At 39.7% G+C, this 24,415-nt stretch overlaps 1 protein-coding gene across 1 annotated transcript in view; it reads left to right on the top strand.

Annotated features, from left to right (window-relative positions):
- Positions 1-10,889: 10,889 nt before the first annotated feature.
- Positions 10,890-24,415, top strand: part of bmp2k (BMP2 inducible kinase) — a 107,549-nt gene continuing 94,023 nt past the window's right edge. Inside the window, exon 1 of the mRNA XM_061931662.2 lies at positions 10,890-11,552. Coding sequence (XP_061787646.2) covers positions 11,414-11,552 — 139 coding nt within the window. The 5' untranslated portion in view covers positions 10,890-11,413. The remainder of the gene's footprint in view (positions 11,553-24,415) is intronic.

The following is a 24,415-nucleotide window of genomic DNA, read 5'->3' as shown; positions in this document are numbered from 1 at the left end:
TATTAATATACAAAAATATGCAACCATTTTTAAACATTTTTAAAAACTGATAAATATACAACAATATGCAATTTATTTTTAATATTAAAAACAATACATATAAAAAATATGGAATATTTTTGGGAATATTAAATATAAAAAAACATTAGACAAGAAATATTAATATACAAAAAATATACAGTTTTTTTTAAATATACCAAAAATAAATAAACAAAAATATACAGTATTTTAACAAAAAAATCTAAACGAAAATACAATGTTTTTAAATATTAAAAAATAGATACAGAAATATAAAATATTTATAAATATAAAAAATCTATCCAAAAATATACAATCTTTTTAAATATTAAAAAGTAAATATACAAAATATAGAATATGTTTTCAATACGAATATATATATAAAAAAATATACGATAATATTTTAAATATAAAATAATAATTATACAAAAATATACAGTATTTTAATAAAAAAAATCTAAACAAAAATACAATATTTTTAAATATTAAAAAATAGATACAGAAATATAAAATATTTATAAATATAAAAAATCTATCCAAAAATATACAATCTTTTTAAATATTAAAAAATAAATATACAAAATATAGAATATGTTTTCAATACGAAAATATATATAAAAAAATATACAATAATATTTTAAATATAAAATAATAATTATACAAAAATATACAGTATTTTAATACAAAAAAATCTAAACAAAAATACAATATTTTTAAATATTAAAAAATAGATGCAGAAATATAAAATATTTATAAATATAAAAAATCTATTCAAAAATATACAATCTTTTTAAATATTAAAAAATAAATATACAAAATATAGAATATGTTTTCAATACGAAAATATATATAAAAAAATATACAATAATATTTTAAATATAAAATAATAATTATACAAAAATATACAGTATTTTAATACAAAAAAATCTAAACAAAAATACAATATTTTTAAATATTAAAAAATAGATACAGAAATATAAAATATTTATAAATATAAAAAATCCATCCAAAAATATGCAATCTTTTTAAATATTAAAAAATAAATATACAAAATATAGAATATGTTTTCAATACGAAAATATATATAAAAAAATATACAATAATATTTTAAATATAAAGTAATAATTATACAAAAATATACAGTATTTTAATAAAAAAAAATCTAAACAAAAATACAATATTTTTAAATATTAAAAAATAGATACAGAAATATAAAATATTTATAAATATAAAAAAATCCATCCAAAAATATACAATCTTTTTAAATATTAAAAAATAAATATACAAAATATAGAATATGTTTTCAATACGAAAATATATATAAAAAAATATACAATAATATTTTAAATATAAAATAATAATTATACAAAAATATACTAAACATTTAAAAAAAAAAAAAAATATATATATATATATATATATATATATATATATATATATATATATATATATATATATATTCAGTAGGTCTTAGTTAGTTTTCCCTCATCCCTCACTGCAGCAAGTCCTGCATAGTCACACGCAGGATTCCCACAGTAATGAAGCAAAAATACAACCTTACCTACTGTACAATATCATAAATATGGAGTATGTTTCTAAATCGAAAACATGCTTCAAGTAAAAACAAGTGTGATAGAATTTCGCTAAATACATCTTTTTTTAGATGAACTCAAACTGTTTCATGAAGTACACAAAATAGATTTGATATTTAATGAAACGTTTTCATACGATACAATTGTTAGTCACAATGACTCGGGGGTGAAGCAAAAAATGGATTCACATCTAAATTGCGATTCTAAAAGGCAACAAATCGGTCATTAAATTCCAACGATGTCACATGATTGAATAAATACTAATGTATTGATTGAATAAATACTAATGTATTGATTGAATAAATATGAATGTATTGATTGAATAAATATGAATGTATTGAGTCATATTTGAATGCTAACCAGCAGGTGGCAGCCTTCACCTGTCACATTGAAAAGTGTGTCAAGAAGAAAACAGGATGTGTGCAAACATGGCGGTTTTAGTCGTTAGGTCACGTGACCTGACCTGGCCCCGCCCCCATCTCTTCCTCTTCTTCATCACTGACCTCATCTGTTGACTCACTAGTTCAGGGATCCCCACAATCTCCCACTCTGTTTTCTTTTTTCTTCTTCTTCTGGCGCCTGCTCTAAACACTAAATATATCCAAACATTTAATAGAATCAAACATAAGTGGGGCAACAAGAAAAATATCCCACAATTATCTTTTGTAAAGTAAATCTAGCTGATTCCAAACAAAAGTTAGCCACATGCTAACACATTTATTCAATGAAATGCAAACACAAAAGAATATATTTGACCACATTTTTTTATATTTTAGGGTAAGCTAAACTTCCCTTACCGTCTTTAGCAATCACCACTGTTGTACATCTGGCATCACATGTTCAAAAGATGCGGGTAAGAGAAGTTGTCAAGTCAGAGCCATAACTTCCAGACAAGGATTGGCTCTGAAGGCTGCGTGGGTCAGGCTGGAATGCAAAGCGGGCCTGTGCGCGTCCCGCTGCTGGAAAGACGCCGCCCCATTGCCCCATCGCCCCATCGCCCAAGCCGCCAACCACCATAGTAAAGGTGCGGGAACACGGGTGCGCGGGCGGCGCCTCGTCTTACCGCGTAGACTCCAGACACTGGCGTGCGTCTTGCTCATGGTTGATCAAAGTTTTTCAGTGGCCACATTTTCTGCGCCTCACTAGGTAATATAGGCTATACATCCATTCCTACAAAATATATTTCTTCGCACATAAATCAATTAAATTCTAACTTTTAAGGTGTGTCATCTTCAATTTAGCCGTGGCGCCACACCACAATTAAATACACATAGGAGAAACCCTGTATTTATTTTAAACTTGGGACGTCCCGATGGCCGCTGGCGGGCCATAGTTTGGGGACCCCTGGTCTATTTGATTGTTTTGTTCTGTTACAATTGATATACTATTTGTCCCTGAAGACATACTTGCCAACCTTAAGACCTCTGATTTCGGGAGGTGGGACGTGGGGGGGGGGGGCGTGGTCGGTGGTGGGGCAAGGGGCATGGTGGGGGGCGTGGTTGAGATATATATATATATAAGAAATACTTGACTTTCAGTTAATTCTAGCTATATACAGTATATATATTTTATTACATTATATATATATATTTTATTACATTATATATATATATATATATATATGTGTATGTGTGGGAAAGAAAATCACAAGACTATTTCATCTCTACAGGCCTGTTTCCTGAGGGGGGTTCCCTCAATCATCAGGAGATTTTAATGGGAGCATTCACATACCATGGTTTATATAGGGCACAGAGTGGGTGGGTACAGGCTGGCGTAGGGGCGTGGTGATTGGCTCATGTGTTACCTAGGAGGTGTTTCCGTCTGTGGCGGCATGCTGTTACAATTTCGCTGCGCTTGTTGAGGGATGACAGGTCTGGACGGTAAATAATAAACAGTTTCTCTTTCAAGCATAGGTTGCATCTTTTATTACCACTATTGTAAGGTGTGCTGGATGCAAGAATTTGCCATGTTATTGAATATTCAACATTATTGTCTTTGAGGTCCCAAATGTGTTTGCTGAGTTCTGTGGTATTCCGCAGGTTTTGGTTCCTGAAAGAAGCCTTGTGATTGTTCCATCTGGTTTTGAATTCTCCCTCGGTTAATCCTACATATGTGTCGGATGTGTTAATGTCCTTGCGTGTTACCTTAGATTGGTAGACAACTGATGTTTGTAAGCACCCCCCGTTGAGAGGGCAATCAGGTTTCTTTCGACAGTTACAGCCTTTGTTGGTTTTGGAGTCGCTCTGTCCGGGGGCCGACGGCTCATTTGCAATTGTTTTGTTGTGGTTTGAGATGATTTGTCGTATATTGTTCATACAGCTGTAGCTCAATTTAATGTTGTTCTTGTTGAATACTTTTCTTAGGGTGTTGTCTTTGGGAAAGTGTTTGTCAATCAGATTGAGGAATTTGTGTCCAATGTTAGTTGAGACGTTTTTGCTGTATGGGGGGTTGTACCAGATGATGTCGTTTCGTTTTCTGTTCTTTTTTGGCTGGTTTCCTGGCGTGGGTTCATAGGTGAGGGTGAAATTGTATCCGCTTTCATCAAGGGCTTTTTGGTACGGGGGGGTTGCTTGGTCAAATTCAGCTTTGCTAGATGACAGCATCGATAGCCTTTTATTAATTCCGGTAGGTATTCTTTTCGTGGTGGTGGGTGGGTGGTTGCTGTCATGGTGCACGTATTGGAGTGTTGTGTTGGGTTTCGTGAATGGTTGGTAGCTGTTATTTCTCAGGTTGAAAGTGACGTCAAGGAAGTTGACGGTTTGCTTGTTGGCTTCAATCGTGATCCGTAGGCCGTTCTCTTTGAAAATTTGGCATATGCGCTTCTTGGTATTCTCGCTGCTCCTTGGCAAGGCGCGACACACTGCCAGTATATATATATATATATATATATATATATATATATATATATATATATATATATATATATATATATATATATATATATATATATATATATATATATATATATAAGAGAAATACTTGAATTTCAGTGTTCATTTATTTACACATATACACACACACACACATAACACTCATCTACTCATTGTTGAGTTAAGGGTTGAATTGTCCATCCTTGTTCTATTTTCTGTCACTATTTCAGAACACACACATTATACAAATATACATTATAAAATCAATAAGAAAACGGGAGCTCTAATTTGGGAGTCTGAATTAGGATCAGAAGTTCCTACATAAACATTGCGTACTCACGTCGCCATTTTGTATTGATTACTTCAGCTGTGCACTGGATTCATTCACAAATACAAACTACAACTCACAAACACTTTAGAGTTAGGCTCCACCATCAGAATGTGTACTTAAACTTATAAAGATCACGTGGATATTATTCAGTGATTTGATTCACCAAAACTAACCTGTTATACAGGAGGAAAAAGCACACAGGACGTTTCAATTGTTCACAGACTGGTCGCGCTCATCAGAATGACAAGACACTTCCGGTCTGCAGGTGATAGCATTCAATTGGGAAGAAACGCCCTACTGCCCCCTACTGACCAATGTGAATACTGATAAATCTGTAATGACAGCTCAAAAAACGAATTCAAACCACAAAATAAAATAAATAAATCAACACAAAAATGTGACACATTATGGGTGGGTCACATATGCATGTACAGTAGATGGCAGTATTGTCCTGTTTAAAAGTGTCACAACATTGCTGTTTACGGCAGACGAACTGCTTTACGGTAGACGAAAACTTGACTACTGTTGTTGTATGTTGTTACCGCGCTGGGAGGACGTTAATGAAACTGCCTAACAATAAACACACATAAGAAACCAAGAACTCGCCCTCCATCATTAGCTGTTTATATTGTGGGAAAGCGGACGTGTGAACAGGCCGTCAACACGTCACTCAGGTCCACATGGAGCTGGAGTGGGCGTGGCCTCCAGCTCCGCCTGAATTTCGGGAGATTTTCGGGAGAAAATGTGTCCCGGGAGGTTTTCGGGAGAGGCGCTGAATTTCAGGAGTCTCCTGGAAAATCCGGGAGGGTTGGCAAGTATGCCTGAAGATACCATTGACAGTTTACCGGATTCAAGTGGCGTGGTCAACGCTACTGAGGCCTTCTTCATCGTGGTCCAAACCCGTCTCGCAGATCACAGTCTCCTGTTCTCCGGTCAAGTGGATTGGCGAGATAAAGATCCTAATGCCCCGGATCCTCCAGCCTGCTACATTGAGCTGAAGACAGCAAGAAATATCCACACTGGCAAACAGCGTTACAGCTTCCACAGGTTGGCATTGCTTAGGAATGGGTACCAAATTTGGTACGTTTAAAGGGACTGACTGAATTCCGTTGTTGGTAAAGGGAACGATTCACGTAAAGTCAAACAGTAGCATATTTCCATACCTTTGTTCCACGTGGCGTTACGTCTGGTTGCAGACTCTGTAGTGGCTCAAATGTTGCAATTTTCCAGCCAGCATTTATGGAGGTTAATGCAGAGTCCCAATAGGACAGCGCGGTGGGCTCCAGAGGAGCCATCACTGGACTATCAGGAAGTGGCCGGGCTGGGGTACGAGCTGGACGTGGCGTCGTTGGTAGACTCCCTTGAGACAAGCCAGATGGTTGTGTCGGCAGACCCACTTGAGGCTAGGCAGGAAGCGGTTTTGGGAGTCCCACTGGAAGAGCGGAAGGCGGTGGCCGTGCTGGAGAAGGAGCGAGCTTGCCGTTGGTTGGAACCGCAGAAACCTGGCCTTCATGTCCTCCAAGACTTGTACGGTCCAAAACATCAGCTCCATGTCGGCGTCATGGAGCTGATTCACAGACAGAAGATTCTGTCACGTACTCGCATGGCTGCGGTAGTCGTGACCCCAAGAAGCAGGAGACAGGAGGATGACTTCAGGTAAGACAAGTATATCATTATTGTGGAGGGGGCGTGGTCTGCGCGCCTGCTGCGGAATGGGGTGTGTAAAGACCGGCCTCGCAGCACAGCTGGCAGGTGATTGGATTGCCCAGCTGGGGATGATCATCCAATCACTTGTCATGCTTATCAGCAGCGGCCGGGGCCATGATACACGAGTTGGAGTTCAAGCCAGACGCTCCACACACGCCCGAGACCACGCCCCAAGAGAGAGAGAGAGATGGAAGGGTACGCCAACTCAGACGAGACTGCCGAGTGCTGTCCTGGCGTGTTCACCCAGCAGGAAAAGACTGGAAGTTGCCGAACAAAGTGCTGTCCTGGAGCGTGTGCACAACAATAAAAGCATTGTTAAAACCAGACTCCCGGGCTCCCGGGAAGGTCTGTTGTGATCAGGAGAATCCACCAAAGGGAAACCACTACAATTATATTCAACACAGGATGAGCATTCATGCACACAGTGTGCAGCTAACAATAACAGAAACAATCCTCGAGCCCTGACAAAAGGGCCGTGCAGGCATTTGTAGAAGCCAGCTGATTGACTACCACTACCCGGTGTGGCCAGGCTGCCAATCAGTGGCAGGTGAGGGGAAGGAGTCATGCAGGAAAAGGAACCAGAAATAGGAGCGTTCCACAGGAAATAAACACAATCTAAGGACACATAAGATGTGATGTGACAGATCGTCAACATCAACAAAGCCGACTCCGTCCGAGGCTGCCCACCACAAGCTCTTGGCCAATGTCAAGTCTACACGAACTAGCGAGAATCCATCCAAAAAGACAGAGGTGTTCGACACATGCCCACTCAGCCAGGGTTCCGTGAAGCTCGTCTATCCCGACACCCAACGCTACTAGCGCCAGAGCCCTGTCTCCTCCTGCGCATCTCTTCCGGTTTCTACAGAGAGCCAGCAGCCTGTCTCTGGCGCAAACAAAGCCACGGCTTCCCCTGAGGCGCATCCTAAAGTTCCCCAAAAAAGCAGCAAAAAGCAGGGCAGAAGCCACTAAAGTGTCACCCCCTTGTTGCACAGTCCTGATCCAAGAAACACAGAAGAAACAAGAGGCAAACACCACAAACACAAAGGGGGAAAGACAAGAGTCCTGAGCTCCTGCGGACAGCAGCCACTACAGCGGCGCCATCTCCCAGCCAAGAGAGAATCATTTGGTCCAAGAATAAAAAATACTAGTATGAGCGATAAGTCATTTGCACCAAAACCAATCTTTTAAAATGTTTGCTCCATAACAGAGTACCAAACCAATAATGTGGACGCAGCCTCGTAGATCTTATTTCGCTTTGTTCTCTGACTCATTTGCTTTCTTCTCAGGTATAAGCTCAACCAGCACAGGTCTACCTTCTCGGAGTCCCTCGCATCGTCGCAGGCTTCCGTAATAAGAGACGGAATTGTTGAGTCTGTGGAGACTTTTGAAGTCAGCAATATTCCTAAGATTGCTGAGGTAGACTGTTGTTGTTGTTGTTGTTGTTGTTGTATGTCATTGCAATGGTCAACAAACAGTAACTTTATTTGTTTCTTTTGAGCAGCGTGAGGTCAACTTCTGGAAGCCAAACGTCTGCATGAACTTCTGCAGCAAATTAAACGTCTGCATGAACTTCTGAAGCAAATTCCTGTCTTTTGTCAAGAAGGTGGCGACCGAAGACGATCCCCGGTGAGACCTTTTGTTTAAAAAGATACAACTTTAGCCTGCTAACAGGTATACTCTCTGTTGCAGTGTGGTATACCTCTTCTCCAGGGAAGAGGGCTCCGATGTGACCTACTCTGTTCACAGGAACTCATCTTATTCCTTCCTGCCAGACTGGTACTTGAAGGAAATGGATTAAAAATGCACACCATCAGTACTAATTGACGCCTAGCAATAAATAATGACAACTAATCTAAACAACCTTTTACTCATCCATACCAGTCTCTTAGCATGTTCAATGGATTCATGTGTGGTACATCTAGGTCAGTGGTTCTTAACCTTGTTGGAGGTACCGAAACCTTCTTCAGTAAAAATATATATATATATATTTTTTCCAATTCAAGACAAAGTTATATGTTTTTTTTACCGGTGCACAAAATGAAGCGTGCATGAACATCACCTTATTCAAGGAACAAAAGCAACACAGTGCATAAACTCACAACAAATTACACACCTGCAAACCAGTCTGACTTCTGATGTTGTCGTATCCATAATACGCCGATGGGGAGAAGTTTTTATTTACACAATGAGTCAGGTGTGTCTCGACATCCGCGGCGGAGGGTCCGCCGAACCCCTGAGGCCGACTCTCCGAACCCCTAGGGTTCCATCGAACCCAGGTTAAGAACCACTGGTCTAGGTGTTGGTTACGATTGCTCTCTGCAAAGTTTTCATCTTGTATACCAGTTGGAACAAATAAAAATCTCTGACAATTTCTATAGTTGTCTTATTTCTGTCTACCCGAGTTAAAAAGTGAGCTCCAAATCGGAATCGTTAAAGACACATTTTATTGCCCCCTGATATTAATAAAACAAAAAAACAAACACACAAATAGTTTTTGTTTGGTTTACAGCAGGGGTGCTCATTACGTCGATCGCGAGCTACTGGTCGATCTCGGAGGGTGTGTCAGTCGATCACCAGCCAGGCATTAAAAAAATAGTCCTAAAAATGAGCGATCATAAATCTTCACTATGACATCACTTTCGTCACTTGATTGACATTCACGGCACCCGAGGGTCTTCTGAGATGACGCTGGCTGCTGCCAGCTCATTAAAATTACCGACTGGAAGGCGAGAAACACTTTATTTCAACAGACTCTGGCACCGTACCTGTCGTCAAAACTCCAAAGACCGACTGCACAGTTGCACAGTTGTGCTAACAAAACGAGTCTCAGAAAGCTGGCGTGCACAAGCTAGCAAGCTACGGAGTTTGCCGACAATGTATTTCTTGTAAAGTGTATACAAAGGAGTACGGAAGCTGGACAAATAAGATGCCAAAAACCAACCACTTTCATGTGGTATTGGACAGAAAGGAGACTTTTTTTCTCCTCCATTCGAAAATGCGGACGTTATCATCACCACTGTCTGATTCCAATCAATGCAAGTCATCAGAATCAGGTAATACACCAACTTATATTCTTGTCTTCATGAAAGAAAGGAATCTATATGTGTTAAACATGCTTGTATTATCTTTAAACACCTTTAACTTGTTAACAATATTAACTATATGTGTTAAACATGCTTGTATTATCTTTAAACACCTTTAACTTGTTAACAATATTAACTATATGTGTTAAACATGCTTGTATTATCTTTAAACACCTTTAACTTGTTATCAATATTAACTATATGTGTTAAACATGCTTGTATTATCTTTAAACACCTTTAAGTTGTTAACAATATTAACTATATGTATTAAACATTCTTGTATTATCATTAAACACCTCTAACTTGTTAACAATATTAACTATATTTATTAAACATACTTGTATTATCATTAAATACCTTTAATTTTTTTAACAATATTAACTATATGTGTTAAACATGCTTGCATTATCATTAAACACCTTTAACTTGTTAACAAAAACATATATTTCATAAATAAGTAAATATAAATGATATATATGAATGAGGTAGATCCCCACGACTTCATCAATTGAAAAGTAGCTCGCCTGCAGAAAAAGTGTGAGCACCCCTGGTTTACAGAATGCATTTTACACAATGTATGTTTAATAAAAATAATCACATGAGTCAAGTACGAATTGCAATAGAAGCTGGGAAGAATTGAAATGTAAACCTTACACCAAAGGGATGTTTGTATGTCCACTGCAGTAGACATTTGTGTTTTGCCTAAGAGGTCATTTTGTTTTCTTCCCAAAATGTGTAACTCTAAAAAAAACCAGACCAAAAAACAATGTCCACTGCAGAGGACACTGGCTCTCAGGGAGATTTAAATGATTATTAAAATAGAAATGGCAAATATCTTTCAGTTGGGCCCCCAACACGTCTTTGCTACCTTCCTGTGTCATTTCCAGTCCAGAAAAAAACCCCACCTTGACTCGATCTATATATAAATATACTGTATATACATGTTTATGTAAACACTTGCTTCTATATACATATATAGAATAGATACATGAATATAAACACACACATATATACATGTGTATGTATACGTATGCATATTTATAAATACATATGTATTAGAGATGTCCGATAATATAATAAATAAATAAATTATAAAACATTTTTAAATGTTACACTAATTGTTTGTCAAATGTACTTTGTTTTGATTAGTTGGAGTTATTATCCATAGCAAAACACCACTAAGGGGGCGTGACCAGATAAGGTGGAGGGGCGTGGCCAGGTCATGATTGGCTGAGAAAGTTGCCGCCCCCCCCCCTCATTACGTAGACTCCATCGTTGCCAAGTTGAGCCAAGATGGCAGAAGGGAAGCGAGGCGGGGACGCAGCTGACGAGTGCTGAGGCCCAACCCGAGGAGGAGCCCTCTTACGCCGCCCCGACTGCTTCACCTGCCTCCTCGCGGCGGAAGTAGCCTGTTAGCTCGCCAGTTAGCCTGCTAGCTTGAGCCAAGCTTGCGCGCGCGTGGAAGCCGAGCAGTCCGCGGCCACTTCGGAGGTCGACTCGGCGGTACTTCGGAGGTCGACTCGGCTCTACTTTGACCTGCTTTTTCTGCATTTTTTAGTGTCCGAACTGCGGCCACTCATTTGTCCATCACCCGCCCGGGTTAGCGGGGCGAGCCCGATGTGTCAAAGCAGCTAACCAGCCGCCTGCTTGTGGTGGTTGTGTCCCCGCCAAGGTGGACGCTGTCGCCCGCACGACCTGAGCCGCGTCCTGGGGGGGGCGTGTGGTCCTCACCGGAGGCTCCATGCGGGGGGAGAGAAGATAGGAAGACGCTGAAAGTGTTCGACTTGTTTTGGGGGTGAAAAAGGAGAAAAGATGAAGAAGTTCTCCCGGATGCCAAAGAGTGAGAGTGCGGGACTCGGCGGCTCTGGCGGCTGCGGCCTCAGCAGCTACTTGGGGAAAGTGTTCGCGGTGGGCCGCTATCAAGTGACCGTGGAGGAGCTCGTAGCTGAGGGTGAGTTAGCCTGCATGGACACACCCTTGGACTCACTCTCTGACTTCACTTGTACACACTCTCTGACTTCATGACTTGTACACACTCTCTGACTTCACTTGGACACACCCTCTGACTTCACTTGGACACACTCTCTGACTTCACTTGTACACACTCTCTGACTTCATGACTTGTACACACTCTCTGACTTCACTTGTACACACTCTCTGACTTCACTTGGACACACCCTCTGACTTCACTTGGACACACTCTCTGACTTCACTTGTACACACTCTCTGACTTCACTTAGACAAACCCTCTGACTTCACTTGTACACACTCTCTGACTTCACTTGGACACACCCTCTGACTTCATGACTTGGACACACTCTCTGACTTCACTTGTACACTCTCTCTGACTTCATGACTTGTACACACTCTCTGACTTCACTTGGACACACCCTCTGACTTCACTTATACACACTCTCTGACTTCACTTGGACACACCCTCTGACTTCATGACTTGGACTCACTCTCTGACTTCACTTGTACACACTCTCTGACTTCATGACTTGTACACACTCTCTGACTTCACTTGGACACACCCTCTGACTTCACTTGGACACACTCTCTGACTTCACTTGTACACACTCTCTGACTTCATGACTTGTACACACTCTCTGACTTCACTTGTACACACTCTCTGACTTCACTTGGACACACCCTCTGACTTCACTTGGACACACTCTCTGACTTCACTTGTACACACTCTCTGACTTCACTTAGACAAACCCTCTGACTTCACTTGTACACACTCTCTGACTTCACTTGGACACACCCTCTGACTTCATGACTTGGACACACTCTCTGACTTCACTTGTACACTCTCTCTGACTTCATGACTTGTACACACTCTCTGACTTCACTTGTACACTCTCTCTGACTTCATGACTTGTACACTCTCTCTGACTTCATGACTTGTACACACCCTCTGACTTCACTTATACACACTCTCTGACTTCATGACTTGTACACTCTCTCTGACTTCATGACTTGTACACTCTCTCTGACTTCATGACTTGTACACACACTCTGACTTCATGACTTGTACACACACTCTGACTTCATGACTTGTACACACACTCTGACTTCATGACTTGGACACACTCTGACTTCATGACTTGTACACACACTCTGACTTCATGACTTGTACACACTCTCTGACTTCATGACTTGTACACATTCTCTGACTTCATGACTTGTACACACTCTCTGACTTCATGACTTGTACACACTCTCTGACTTCATGACTTGTACACACTCTCTGACTTCATGACTTGGACACACTCTGACTTCATGACTTGGACACACTCTCTGACTTCATGACTTGGACACACTCTCTGACTTCATGACTTGGACACACTCTGACTTCACTTGGACACACTCTGACTTCATGACTTGTACACACTCTCTGACTTCACTTAGACACACCCTCTGACTTCACTTGTACACTCTCTCTGACTTCATGACTTGGACACACTCTCTGACTTCACTTGTACACTCTCTCTGACTTCATGACTTGTACACACTCTCTGACTTCACTTGGACACACCCTCTGACTTCACTTATACACACTCTCTGACTTCATGACTTGTACACACTCTCTGACTTCACTTGTACACTCTCTCTGACTTCATGACTTGTACACACTCTCTGACTTCACTTGGACACACCCTCTGACTTCACTTATACACACTCTCTGACTTCATGACTTGTACACTCTCTCTGACTTCATGACTTGTACACACACTCTGACTTCATGACTTGTACACACACTCTGACTTCATGACTTGGACACACTCTCTGACTTCATGACTTGTACACACACTCTGACTTCATGACTTGTACACACTCTCTGACTTCATGACTTGTACACATTCTCTGACTTCATGACTTGTACACACTCTCTGACTTCATGACTTGTACACACTCTCTGACTTCATGACTTGGACACACTCTCTGACTTCATGACTTGGACACACTCTCTGACTTCATGACTTGTACACACTCTCTGACTTCATGACTTGTACACACTCTCTGACTTCATGACTTGGACACACTCTCTGACTTCATGACTTGTACACACTCTCTTACTTCATGACTTGTACACACTCTCTGACTTCATGACTTGTACACACTCTCTGACTTCATGACTTGTACACACTCTCTGACTTCATGACTTGGACACACTCTCTGACTTCATGACTTGGACACACTCTCTGACTTCATGACTTGGACACACTCTCTGACTTCATGACTTGGACACACTCTCTGACTTCATGACTTGTACACACTCTCTTACTTCATGACTTGTACACACTCTCTGACTTCATGACTTGTACACACTCTCTGACTTCATGACTTGTACACACTCTCTGACTTCATGACTTGTACACACTCTCTGACTTCATGACTTGTACACACTCTCTGACTTCATGACTTGGACACACTCTCTGACTTCATGACTTGGACACACTCTCTGACTTCGTGACTTGTACACTTGGGATGATGTTCGAAACCGGTTCTCCCGGTTGTTCGATAAGAAAAGAACCGTTCGATAAGAAAAGAACCGATTCCATGGACTCAAATCCCTTTATGAGAACCGGTTCCCGTTATCGAGGCCAGTATAGTAAAGAAAAAGAGTTGGTTCTTCATTCGAATCCCTGGGAACGAAACCCGTCCCACAAGAAATGCCCTTTGGACATCACAGGAAATGACGTAGCTCAGTCTAATGACTGAGCTACGTCATTTCCTGTGATGTCACACAAGCAGCAAAAATAATGGACTGGAAAAAAGGCCTCAAGGCATGACTATTCACCTATAGTGATCACAGAGACAGGTTGTTTTTGTGTTACTGTATATATTTGTTTTTCTGAAAAATCCCACTTAATATACTTTGGGTAACAACAGTCAATATTTTTATTTTTTATTTTTTTAGGGGGGTAACAGTCAATATTTATTTATTTATTTATATATTTTTTTAATAAAATAAAAGTGAGCTTTTGTTAAACCAAATATTGTGTTTTTTTCCATATACAACAACCCATCTGGATTCGATAAGAGAATCGATAAGGAATCGGTTTGATAAGAGGATTCAATAATGGGCTTGAACTAGGGCTGCAGCTAACGATTATTTTTCTATCGATTAATCTATAGATTATTTTTTCGATTAATCGGTTAATCTATAGATTATTTTTTTCGATTAATCTATAGATTATTTTTCCTTTTACCGATTTTTTTTATTTATTTAAAATGAAGAGGAAAAAATAAATGTAGGCCAGTTTTTTCAAAAGGCATGGCTTTTATTTACAAAAAAAAAAGTATGGCCACTCAGTCAACATTGACAACAACATGACAAAATATTCTGTAACAATGTAAACATTTAAAACTTTTAACATTTAACAAAATTAAAAGTAGCTTATTTGCTTTTTAATGTGCAAATATAAAAGTAAACATCCAGTGCAAATCTTAATATTCTGGAATAGTATAAGCATTTCAAAAGTAAAAGTATTGCTTATTTTGCTTTAAAATGTGCAAAAATAAAGATAAACATCCAATACAAAAAAGTGCAAAACGGAAATATTCTGTAACAAGTGTAAACATTTCAACAAAAGTAAAAGTATTGCTTATTTGCTAAAATGTGCAAAAATAAAGCTAAACATCCAATACAAAAAAGTGTACAGTGTAAACATTTCAACAAAAGTAAAAGTATTGCTTATTTTGCTTAATAACACAACAATGATAGTATGATTAAAGTGAAAGTTAATTGTTGGTTTGTACATAGTATATGTAACTGTTAATGTTGTAAAAGGTATTTGCACAACTAATTAACGTTAGCGTTTGTGACACGTCTTGTGCCGTGGGGTTCTTTCAGGACCGACAGACTGAACGCCAGACGGCTTTGCCAGGTTTACAATCTTTTAATTTTACACAAAGTCTTTTCTCTTCCAACTGCGCGGATCGCGCACCTGGGCACGATTGCGGCGTCGCTCCCGGCGCGCCCCGCCTCGCCGCTCGCTGGCCGCCGCCGCCGCCTCTCCACAGCGTTAAAGAGGAGCGCGTCTTTGTAAACACTGAACAGGCACGCCAAACGCGCCTCTCAGAGCGAAACGGTGCTTTAGTTTATGAATTTACAACGCAGATACAAATGACACATTCATGTTTTTGTGTAATAATGACAACGTATACGCACGCGGACGATTGACTAGTTGATGGTGATGGCAAGAACGCTGTCGGGGGTTTTCTTTTCAAATGTTCGTTCATAGCCGTTGTGCTGCTATGATAGGCCATTTCCGCTCGACACAGTGTGCATACAACAACATTATTAGGCCGTTTATTGAAATACTCCCACACTTTTGACGACTTTTGGCGTGCTTTTTTCCCCTCGCTCGCATCGTCTGCTTTGCGCTCCGCCATGACAGTAGTGTGACGTAAATATGCGACGCGCCGACGCACAAAAACGGCGTCGACGTATTTACGTAACCGATGACGTCGACTACGTCGACGCGTCGTTTCAGCCTTAGCTTGAACTCGATCATTTCTTATCAAACATCATCCCTATTGTACACACTCTCTGACTTCATAACACACAGTCCTGCTCAAAAGTGAACATACACTTGTAAAGAACATCATGTCTTGACTTTACAATCATTTCTACAACTCTTATTTGTTTGTGATGTGGTGATTGGAGCACATACTTGTTGCTCACAAAAAACATTCATGAAGTTTGCTTCTTTTATGAATTTATTATGGCTCTACTGAAAATGTGAGGGTGAAAAGTATACATACAGCAATGTTCATATTTGCTTACATGTCCCTTGGCAAGTTGACCTGCAATAAGGCGCTTTTGGTAGCCATCCACAAGCTTCTGCTTGACCACTTGACCACTAAATTGCTGCAGTTCAGCTAAGTGTGTTGCTTTTCTGACATGGACTTGTTTCTTCAGCATTGTCCACACAAAAATGGCAGCGAAAAGGAAATCATGTACTGCAGGTTGCGAGCTGGAAGTAGTGACATATGCAGCAGAAAACGGCAATCGAGCAGCAGAAAGAAAGTTTGGAGTAAGCGAGAAACTTGTAAGGGACTGGCGAAAAATGTCACCAAAAAATGCGACTTATATACCGTATTTTCCGCGCCATAAGCCGCCCTGGGTTATAAGCCGCGCCTTCAATGAACGGCATATTTCAAAACTTTGTCCACCTATAAGCCGCCCCGTGTTATAAGCCGCATCTAACTGCGCTAAAGGGAATGTCAAAAAAACAGTCAGATAGGTCAGTCAAACTTTAATAATATATTAAAAACCAGCGTGATGTGGGCGCGCATGGAGTCGTATATCAACATGGACGGAGCTGCGTGAAAAAAGCCACCCGGCCTCTTCGCGTAAACTTCTCTTAACCACTCGCTCATCTTTTCTTCATCCATCCATCCCTTCGAGTTAGCTTTTATGATGACGCCGGCTGGAAAGGTCTCTTTTGGCAAGGTCTTCCTTTTGAATATCACCATGGGTGGAAGTTTCTGGCTATTAGCATGGCAAGCTAGAACCACAGTGAAGGATGACTTCTCATTCCCTGTGGTGCGAATATTCACCGTACGTGCTCCCGTTGTATCCACAGTGCGGTTCACAGGAATATCAAAAGTCAGTGGAACCTCGTCCATGTTGATAATGTTCTCTGGCCGGATCTTTTTTTCAGCTATCTTGTTTTTACAATATGCACGGAAAGTAGCCAGCTTTTCTTGAAAGTCTTTAGGCAGTTGCTGTGAAATAGTAGTCCGTGTGCGGATGGAGAGATTGCGTCTTTTCATGAACCGGAAACCTGTCGCTTAGTAGGAGCCATTTTGTGGTCTTTACAGATGTAAACACACAAAGGAAATGAAACGTAATATCCGCGCGCTTCTTCTTCTTCTACGGGGGCGGGTGGTTGCTTACAGTAGAAGAAGAAGCGCTTCCTGTTCTATGGGGGCGGGTGCTTACCTTGGCAGTTGCTTGCCGTAGAAGAAGAAGCACTTCCTCTTCTACAGGGAAAAAAGATGGCGGCTGTTTACCGTAGTTGCGAGACCGAAACTTTATGAAAATGAATCTTAATATTAATCCATATATAAAGCGCACCGGGTTATAAGCCGCACTGTCAGCTTTTGAGTAAATTTGTGGTTTTTAGGTGCGGCTAATAGTGCGGAAAATACGGTATGTTTTTTTCCTTCTTTATTATGCATTTTCGGCCGGTGCGACTTATACTCCGAAAAATACGGTAAAGCAGCAGTTCCATTGGCAGCAAATCAGGCCCATAGCATAATACTACCACCACCATGCTTGACGGTAGGGATAGTGTACTTGGGATTAAAGGCCTCACCGTTTTTCCTCCAAACATATTGACCTATTTTTAACGCTCAAACCTCCAGATCAACTTCAGATGTATGTGATAAGTTTGTATTATTTGTTGAGTAATGACCACACCACTGTGGTCAATAAATCACGGTATGATGCAAATGTCAGTCACAGACTCAGGGGTGTCCAAACTTTTTCCAATGGGGCCATTTTGATATTTGTCATTTTCAAAACAATATATATTGCAACCGTTTGTTTTGGGGAATGTCCCAGGGACCCAAATGTGTCTCAGTCCTTAAAGTGTTAAAAAATAAAATCATATATTTATGTTTTTAATCTCAAAACTGAAATATCTATAGATCTTAAGACCTTTCCATTGTCGTAACGTTTTTTTTTTTAAATGACTTTTTCCCCCGTTTTTATGGCAACAATACAAAATACGCAATTTTTTTCAAAAACAATTTTCAAAACGGAATGTTTCATTTGAAGTAATTGCAGCCTTAAATTGCTTTAGATTCATTATTATTTTTTGAGCAATGCCAGTTTAAAAAAAAAAATAATAATCACACGAAAGATCTCGGGGATCCAAAAGGCCTCACTCATAAAAGTGTATAAAATTATTTATTTTAATATATGACCTATTTTTAACGCTCAAACCTCCAGATCAACTTCAGATGCATCCATCGATTATAAGTTTGTATTATTTTTGAGTAATGACAGTTTTAAGGGAAAAAAACTGCCTGCATTACAGCTTTGTGTTATTAGTGTCAATAATGTCACATTTTCTTGTTAAATTTCACATGTTTGCTCTTTTATTCCACTGTTAAAAAATAAGCTGCGGGCCTCCAAACATATTGCTGGCTATTGTGGCCAAACAGCTCCATTTTTGTTTCATCTGACCATAGAACTTTCCTCCAGAAGGTCTTATCTTTGTCCATGTGATGTCAGATGAAACAAAACTGGAGCTGTTTGGCCACAATACCCAGCAATATGTTTGGAGGAGAAAAGGTGAGGCCTTTAATCCCAGGACCACCATCCCTACCGTCAAGCATGGTGGTGGTAGTATTATGCTCTGGGCCTGTTTTGCTGCCAATGGACAGAGGTGGGACCAAGTCATTGTTTTGCAAGTCACAAGTAAGTCTCAAGTCTTTGCCTTCAAGTCCCGAGTCAAGACAGGCAAGCCCCGAGTCAAGTCCAAAGTCAAGACTGGAAAGTCTCAAGTCAAGTCCTAAGTCCTGCATTTTGAGTTTCGAGTCCTTTCAAGTCCTTTTAACCACAGACTAATATATTAACACAGATTGTGTATGCTTTTCAAACGCTGTATTTATTTATTAAAACAAGTGCATTTTAAATTGCAGGAAAGAAAATTGTGCTGACATTGCACTTTATAATAGCACTATTAACCAGTCATTTGAAACATTAACTCATTCCTTTACAGAACAAACACATTGAAAAATAAAGTGCAAATGTACTTATTTGTACAAAAGTGTTAACATTGAAAAAACATGACATATACGTGAACATAACAAAAAAGTTGTACTTTTTATATGTCAGGGCCCTATGCTGCATTGCATTTGCAAAAGACCAAATTAGCCAAGAGTCTGTCAGTCATTTGTGCACGATGGGGGCGTAGTATGATGCCACCATGGCTGAAAACTCGCTCCACTGGAGCACTGGAGGCAGGCACTGCCAAGACTCTCATGGCCACTCGGAACAGTGAAGGAAGAGTCTTCATGTTCAATGCCCAGAACAAAAGGGGGGAGAGAGTTGTTTTGGGTTGGTGCACTACTTGTAAGTGTATCTTGTGTTTTTTATGTTGATTTAATTAAAAAAAAATAAAAATAAAAATAAAAAATATTTCTTGTGCGGCCCGATACCAATCGATCCACGGACCAGTACCGGGCCGTGGCCCGGTGGTTGGGGACCACCGAGGTAAACAACCAACAGTATGTCAGAAAGCTAGCTAAAACGGTACACATATTCATAATATAGTATACATTTTAACTGACCTTTATTTTACTATTTTTGTCTTTTTTTAGGTGGCTAAAATACGCGGTGCTGCTGACCGCCGTCTAACGTTACGTGTGATATATTGACTAACGTAACCCTGCTTGAAAAAAATCACTGAACAAAAAGTATGAATAAGGTAGTGAACTGCAACAGATTCCCGTGTTTGCAATAACGTTATAACGTTAGCAGTGAGTTTACAGCCTCACTGATTTAACTACACAGCAAATAAAAGTCACGTTACTTAGCCAATAAACGTTATCTTACATTCAAAACTTACCGTTCTTTGTGCAACTTCAAATGCCGGACGAAGTTGGAAGTTGTTGCCTCTCCATCAGTAATTTTCGAACCGCATGTGTTGCATACTGCAAACCGTTTTGTGTTGACCACCTCGTCATTTTTATACCCAAACAAAATTATTCTAGGTATCATTTTTTGTTCACTGGCGTGTGGTTTGGACATGTCTTCTTCGTTGGTTGTCCTGCAATTTGATTGGATGAATGCTGTGTGATGAAAGCAAAGTAGATCTAATTTGATTGGCTGTTGTACTGAGAGCACACCAGCTGACACACGCAACGCTGATAGACAAGTACACAATGAAAAATACGGAGCGCTCCCGAATAACTTTTTCATCTTTGGGTTTTGGGGAAAGTAGCAAGTCATGTCAAGTCATGTCAATTCAAAAGGCTCAAGTCCAAGTGAAGTCACAAGTCATTGATGTTAAAGTCTAAGTCGAGTTGCAAGTCTTTTTACATTTTGTCAAGTCCAGTCTAAAGTCATCAAATTCATGACTCGAGTCCAAGTCATGTGACTCGAGTCCACACCTCTGCCAATGGAACTTCTGCTTGGAGGATTACCTCCAAATTGTTCAGGACAAGCTAAAATCATCAGCCCGGAGGTTGGGTCTTGGGCGCAGTTGGGTGTTCCAACAGGACAATGACCCCAAACACACGTCAAAAGTGGTAAAAGAATGGCTAATTCAGGCTAGAATGATTTTTTTATTTTTTAGAATGGGCTTTTAATCAATGGATTGATTAAAACAAAGCATGTTGAGTCTTTGTTTATGCTTCGACACGTCGCGTTGAAAATGTCCGCGTCATCTCATAAACACGCCGCCGTGTCACACGGTAAACCTGTTCCCGCTCACTTCCTGTCAGCGGCCTGTCATGTGACAGGACTGGTTAGGCCACCCGGCCGTAGTTTACCCGGCAACCGCCGCTGTTTCCCATAAAAGTGTGTGCTGCTGCCTGCTAAATCTGCCTAGCAACAGTCAGCAGTGCTGTTATTTCAAGTTCCTGTCTTCTGCAACAAGAAGATGAAGAAGTGATCAAATGTGTCAGAGCGTTAAAAAAAACAATGAAATGTTGCAGGGGTCATGTGACTTGCTGGACACACCCACCTCTTGTCATTGGTTCCATGTGCTGATTTGAGTTTCTCAATAAAAGTCTCTTTCATTGGACACAAACATTCACTAGCAGGAAGTCATTTGTTGCAAATAATACTTCAATGTGCTAACTGAATGTTGCTAAATCAAACAGCTAGCGAGCTAACGACATGTGCGTGCTGTGCTAGTACAGAATTGAATTCATCACCTTTTAAAAAAACAGTCATACAAGTACGTAAAACTCAGTATTGAGATCCTGATTTCTCAGGACACTTTTTTTTCTCTCGTTTTCTACCATTCTCTCTTCTTTGTACCTTTCTCTCTGTGCCATCCAAGCTTTTTTCCTGCATCAGCAGACAAGAAATATACAACCAAGACGGTTTAGTAAATGTCATAGCCAATTTAGGGCCTGCTCTACTACAAATAAGAATTGCGGTTCAAATTGGAAAATGTATTTTTTTGATCTAACAGGAGAAGAAGCTCAACTTAAAAGCATGCCCTTCCATTGAAATGAATGAATCAATTACTTTTCCTCCCAAAACATCACAATCTTAACACCTAACATGCCTTTTAATAAGGAAAAAATACTTTAATTAAATACTGTTTGAAATACAGTTACATTACAATGGAATGTAGATTATTATTAGGGCTGCAGCTAACGATTATTTTTCTATCGATTAATCTATAGATTATTTTTTCGGTTAATCGGTTAATCTATAGATTATTTTTTCGATTAATCTATAGATTATTTTTCCTTTTACCGATTTTTTTTAAAATTTAAAATGAAGAGGAAAAAATAAATGTAGGCCAGTTTTTTCAAAAGGCATGGCTTTTATTTACAAAAAAAAAAGTATGGCCACTCAGTCAACATTGACAACAACATGACAAAATATTCTGTAACAATGTAAACATTTAAAACTTTTAACATTTAACAAAATTAAAAGTAGCTTATTTGCTTTTTAATGTGCAAATATAAAAGTAAACATCCAGTGCAAATCTTAATATTCTGGAATAGTATAAGCATTTCAAAAGTAAAAGTATTGCTTATTTTGCTTTAAAATGTGCAAAAATAAAGATAAACATCCAATACAAAAAAGTGCAAAACGGAAATATTCTGTAACAGTGTAAACATTTCAACAAAAGTAAAAGTATTGCTTATTTGCTAAAATGTGCAAAAATAAAGCTAAACATCCAATACAAAAAAGTGTACAGTGTAAACATTTCAACAAAAGTAAAAGTATTGCTTATTTTGCTTAATAACACAACAATGATAGTATGATTAAAGTGAAAGTTAATTGTTGGTTTGTACATAGTATATGTAACTGTTAATGTTGTAAAAGGTATTTGCACAACTAATTAACGTTAGCGTTTGTGACACGTCTTGTGCCGTGGGGTTCTTTCAGGACCGACAGACTGAACGCCAGACGGCTTTGCCAGGTTTACAATCTTTTAATTTTACACAAAGTCTTTTCTCTTCCAACTGCGCGGATCGCGCATCTGGGCACGATTGCGGCGTCGCTCCCGGCGCGCCCCGCCTCGCCGCTCGCTCGCCGCCGCCGCCTCTCCACAGCGTTAAAGAGGAGCGCGTCTTTGTAAACACTGAACAGGCACGCCAAACGCGCCTCTCAGAGCGAAACGGTGCTTTAGTTTATGAATTTACAACGCAGATACAAATGACACATTCATGTTTTTGTGTAATAATGACAACGTATACGCACGCGGACGATTGACTTGTTGATGGTGATGGCAAGAACGCTGTCGGGGGTTTTCTTTTCAAATGTTCGTTCATAGCCGTTGTGCTGCTATGATAGGCCATTTCCGCTCGACACAGTGTGCATACAACAACATTATTAGGCCGTTTATTGAAATACTCCCACACTTTTGACGACTTTTGGCGTGCTTTTTTCCCCTCGCTCGCATCGTCTGCTTTGCGCTCCGCCATGACAGTAGTGTGACGTAAATATGCGACGCGCCGACGCACAAAAACGGCGTCGACGTATTTACGTAACCGATGACGTCGACTACGTCGACGCGTCGTTTCAGCCTTAATTATTATATAAGTACAGAAAAGCTGGCAGCAGCTCACACATTCCCATACTTCCTGTTAATTACTAATCGTGCAGCAATAGCCGGCTGCGAAAGTCCAAGGCATTTATCCATGAAAATATTGAGAAGCTGCCCATGCTGTGTTGACGTGTCGCAAACTGGATGAGCGAGCATGACCTCCGCTGCACAGACACAACTCTGACCTCCGGCCCGTCACTCAAAGACGTCCGTGTGCAACGTAAATAAAAAAATACTTCCTACTGTTACACGGCAAAGAAGCAGCCCAAAGGAGACACCTACAAATGTCTGCTCTCCAATGACAATATTATTACATGACTTTAGTAAACCACCGTATTTTCCAGACTATAGAGCGCACCGGTATATTAGCCCCACCCACTAAATCTTAGGGGGGGAAAAAATTCCATATGGTAGCCACAGATATACAGTATACGTTGTGAAATGAGTTGTTTGCGCAGAAATATTCTGTAAATGTTTATATACATACCTTCATTGTTTCCAATCGGTGTCTGCAACAAGGCAGTAAAACGGCTGATCAAACATAACAGAAGTCATGGTCATGGACCCGCTAGCTGCGCAAGATATCTCTCCAAACAGCTGAACAGACTCAATAAGTCCACGGTGACGTCTTGGTATATTTACAAAACTGAAACAATACAAAAAGAATGACATTGTAAGTTAATAACACCAACACAGTTACTTGCAAATGTGTTAGCGTATTAGCTCATGCTAACGACGCTAGTTTGATCACATTACGATAGCACGTAGAAATATGCATGAACACACTCCTACAGACATCACACACGGGGCGGTTTAGTAAGTAAGAATTGTTTTCTTTCTTTCTTTCTTTCTTTAGTTTATTTGGAACATGAACACACTTACATCATAATACATCACACAATTTCATATCATCTCATTTCACATCATGCCCGAAAAGGAGTAGGAAGAAGCAAAGCTTATTTAATCCTACCCCTTTCCCACTTCAAAGCGTTTACAAATATATAGAATCATTTACTGACCTTTTTATATAATAAAATAACATCTATGA

This window comes from Nerophis lumbriciformis, linkage group LG03 (genome assembly GCF_033978685.3).
Source record: "Nerophis lumbriciformis linkage group LG03, RoL_Nlum_v2.1, whole genome shotgun sequence".
Lineage (NCBI taxonomy): Eukaryota > Metazoa > Chordata > Actinopteri > Syngnathiformes > Syngnathidae > Nerophis > Nerophis lumbriciformis.
The sequence above is the reverse complement of the archived record's forward strand: the minus strand, read 5'-3'. Positions and strand labels throughout refer to the sequence as shown.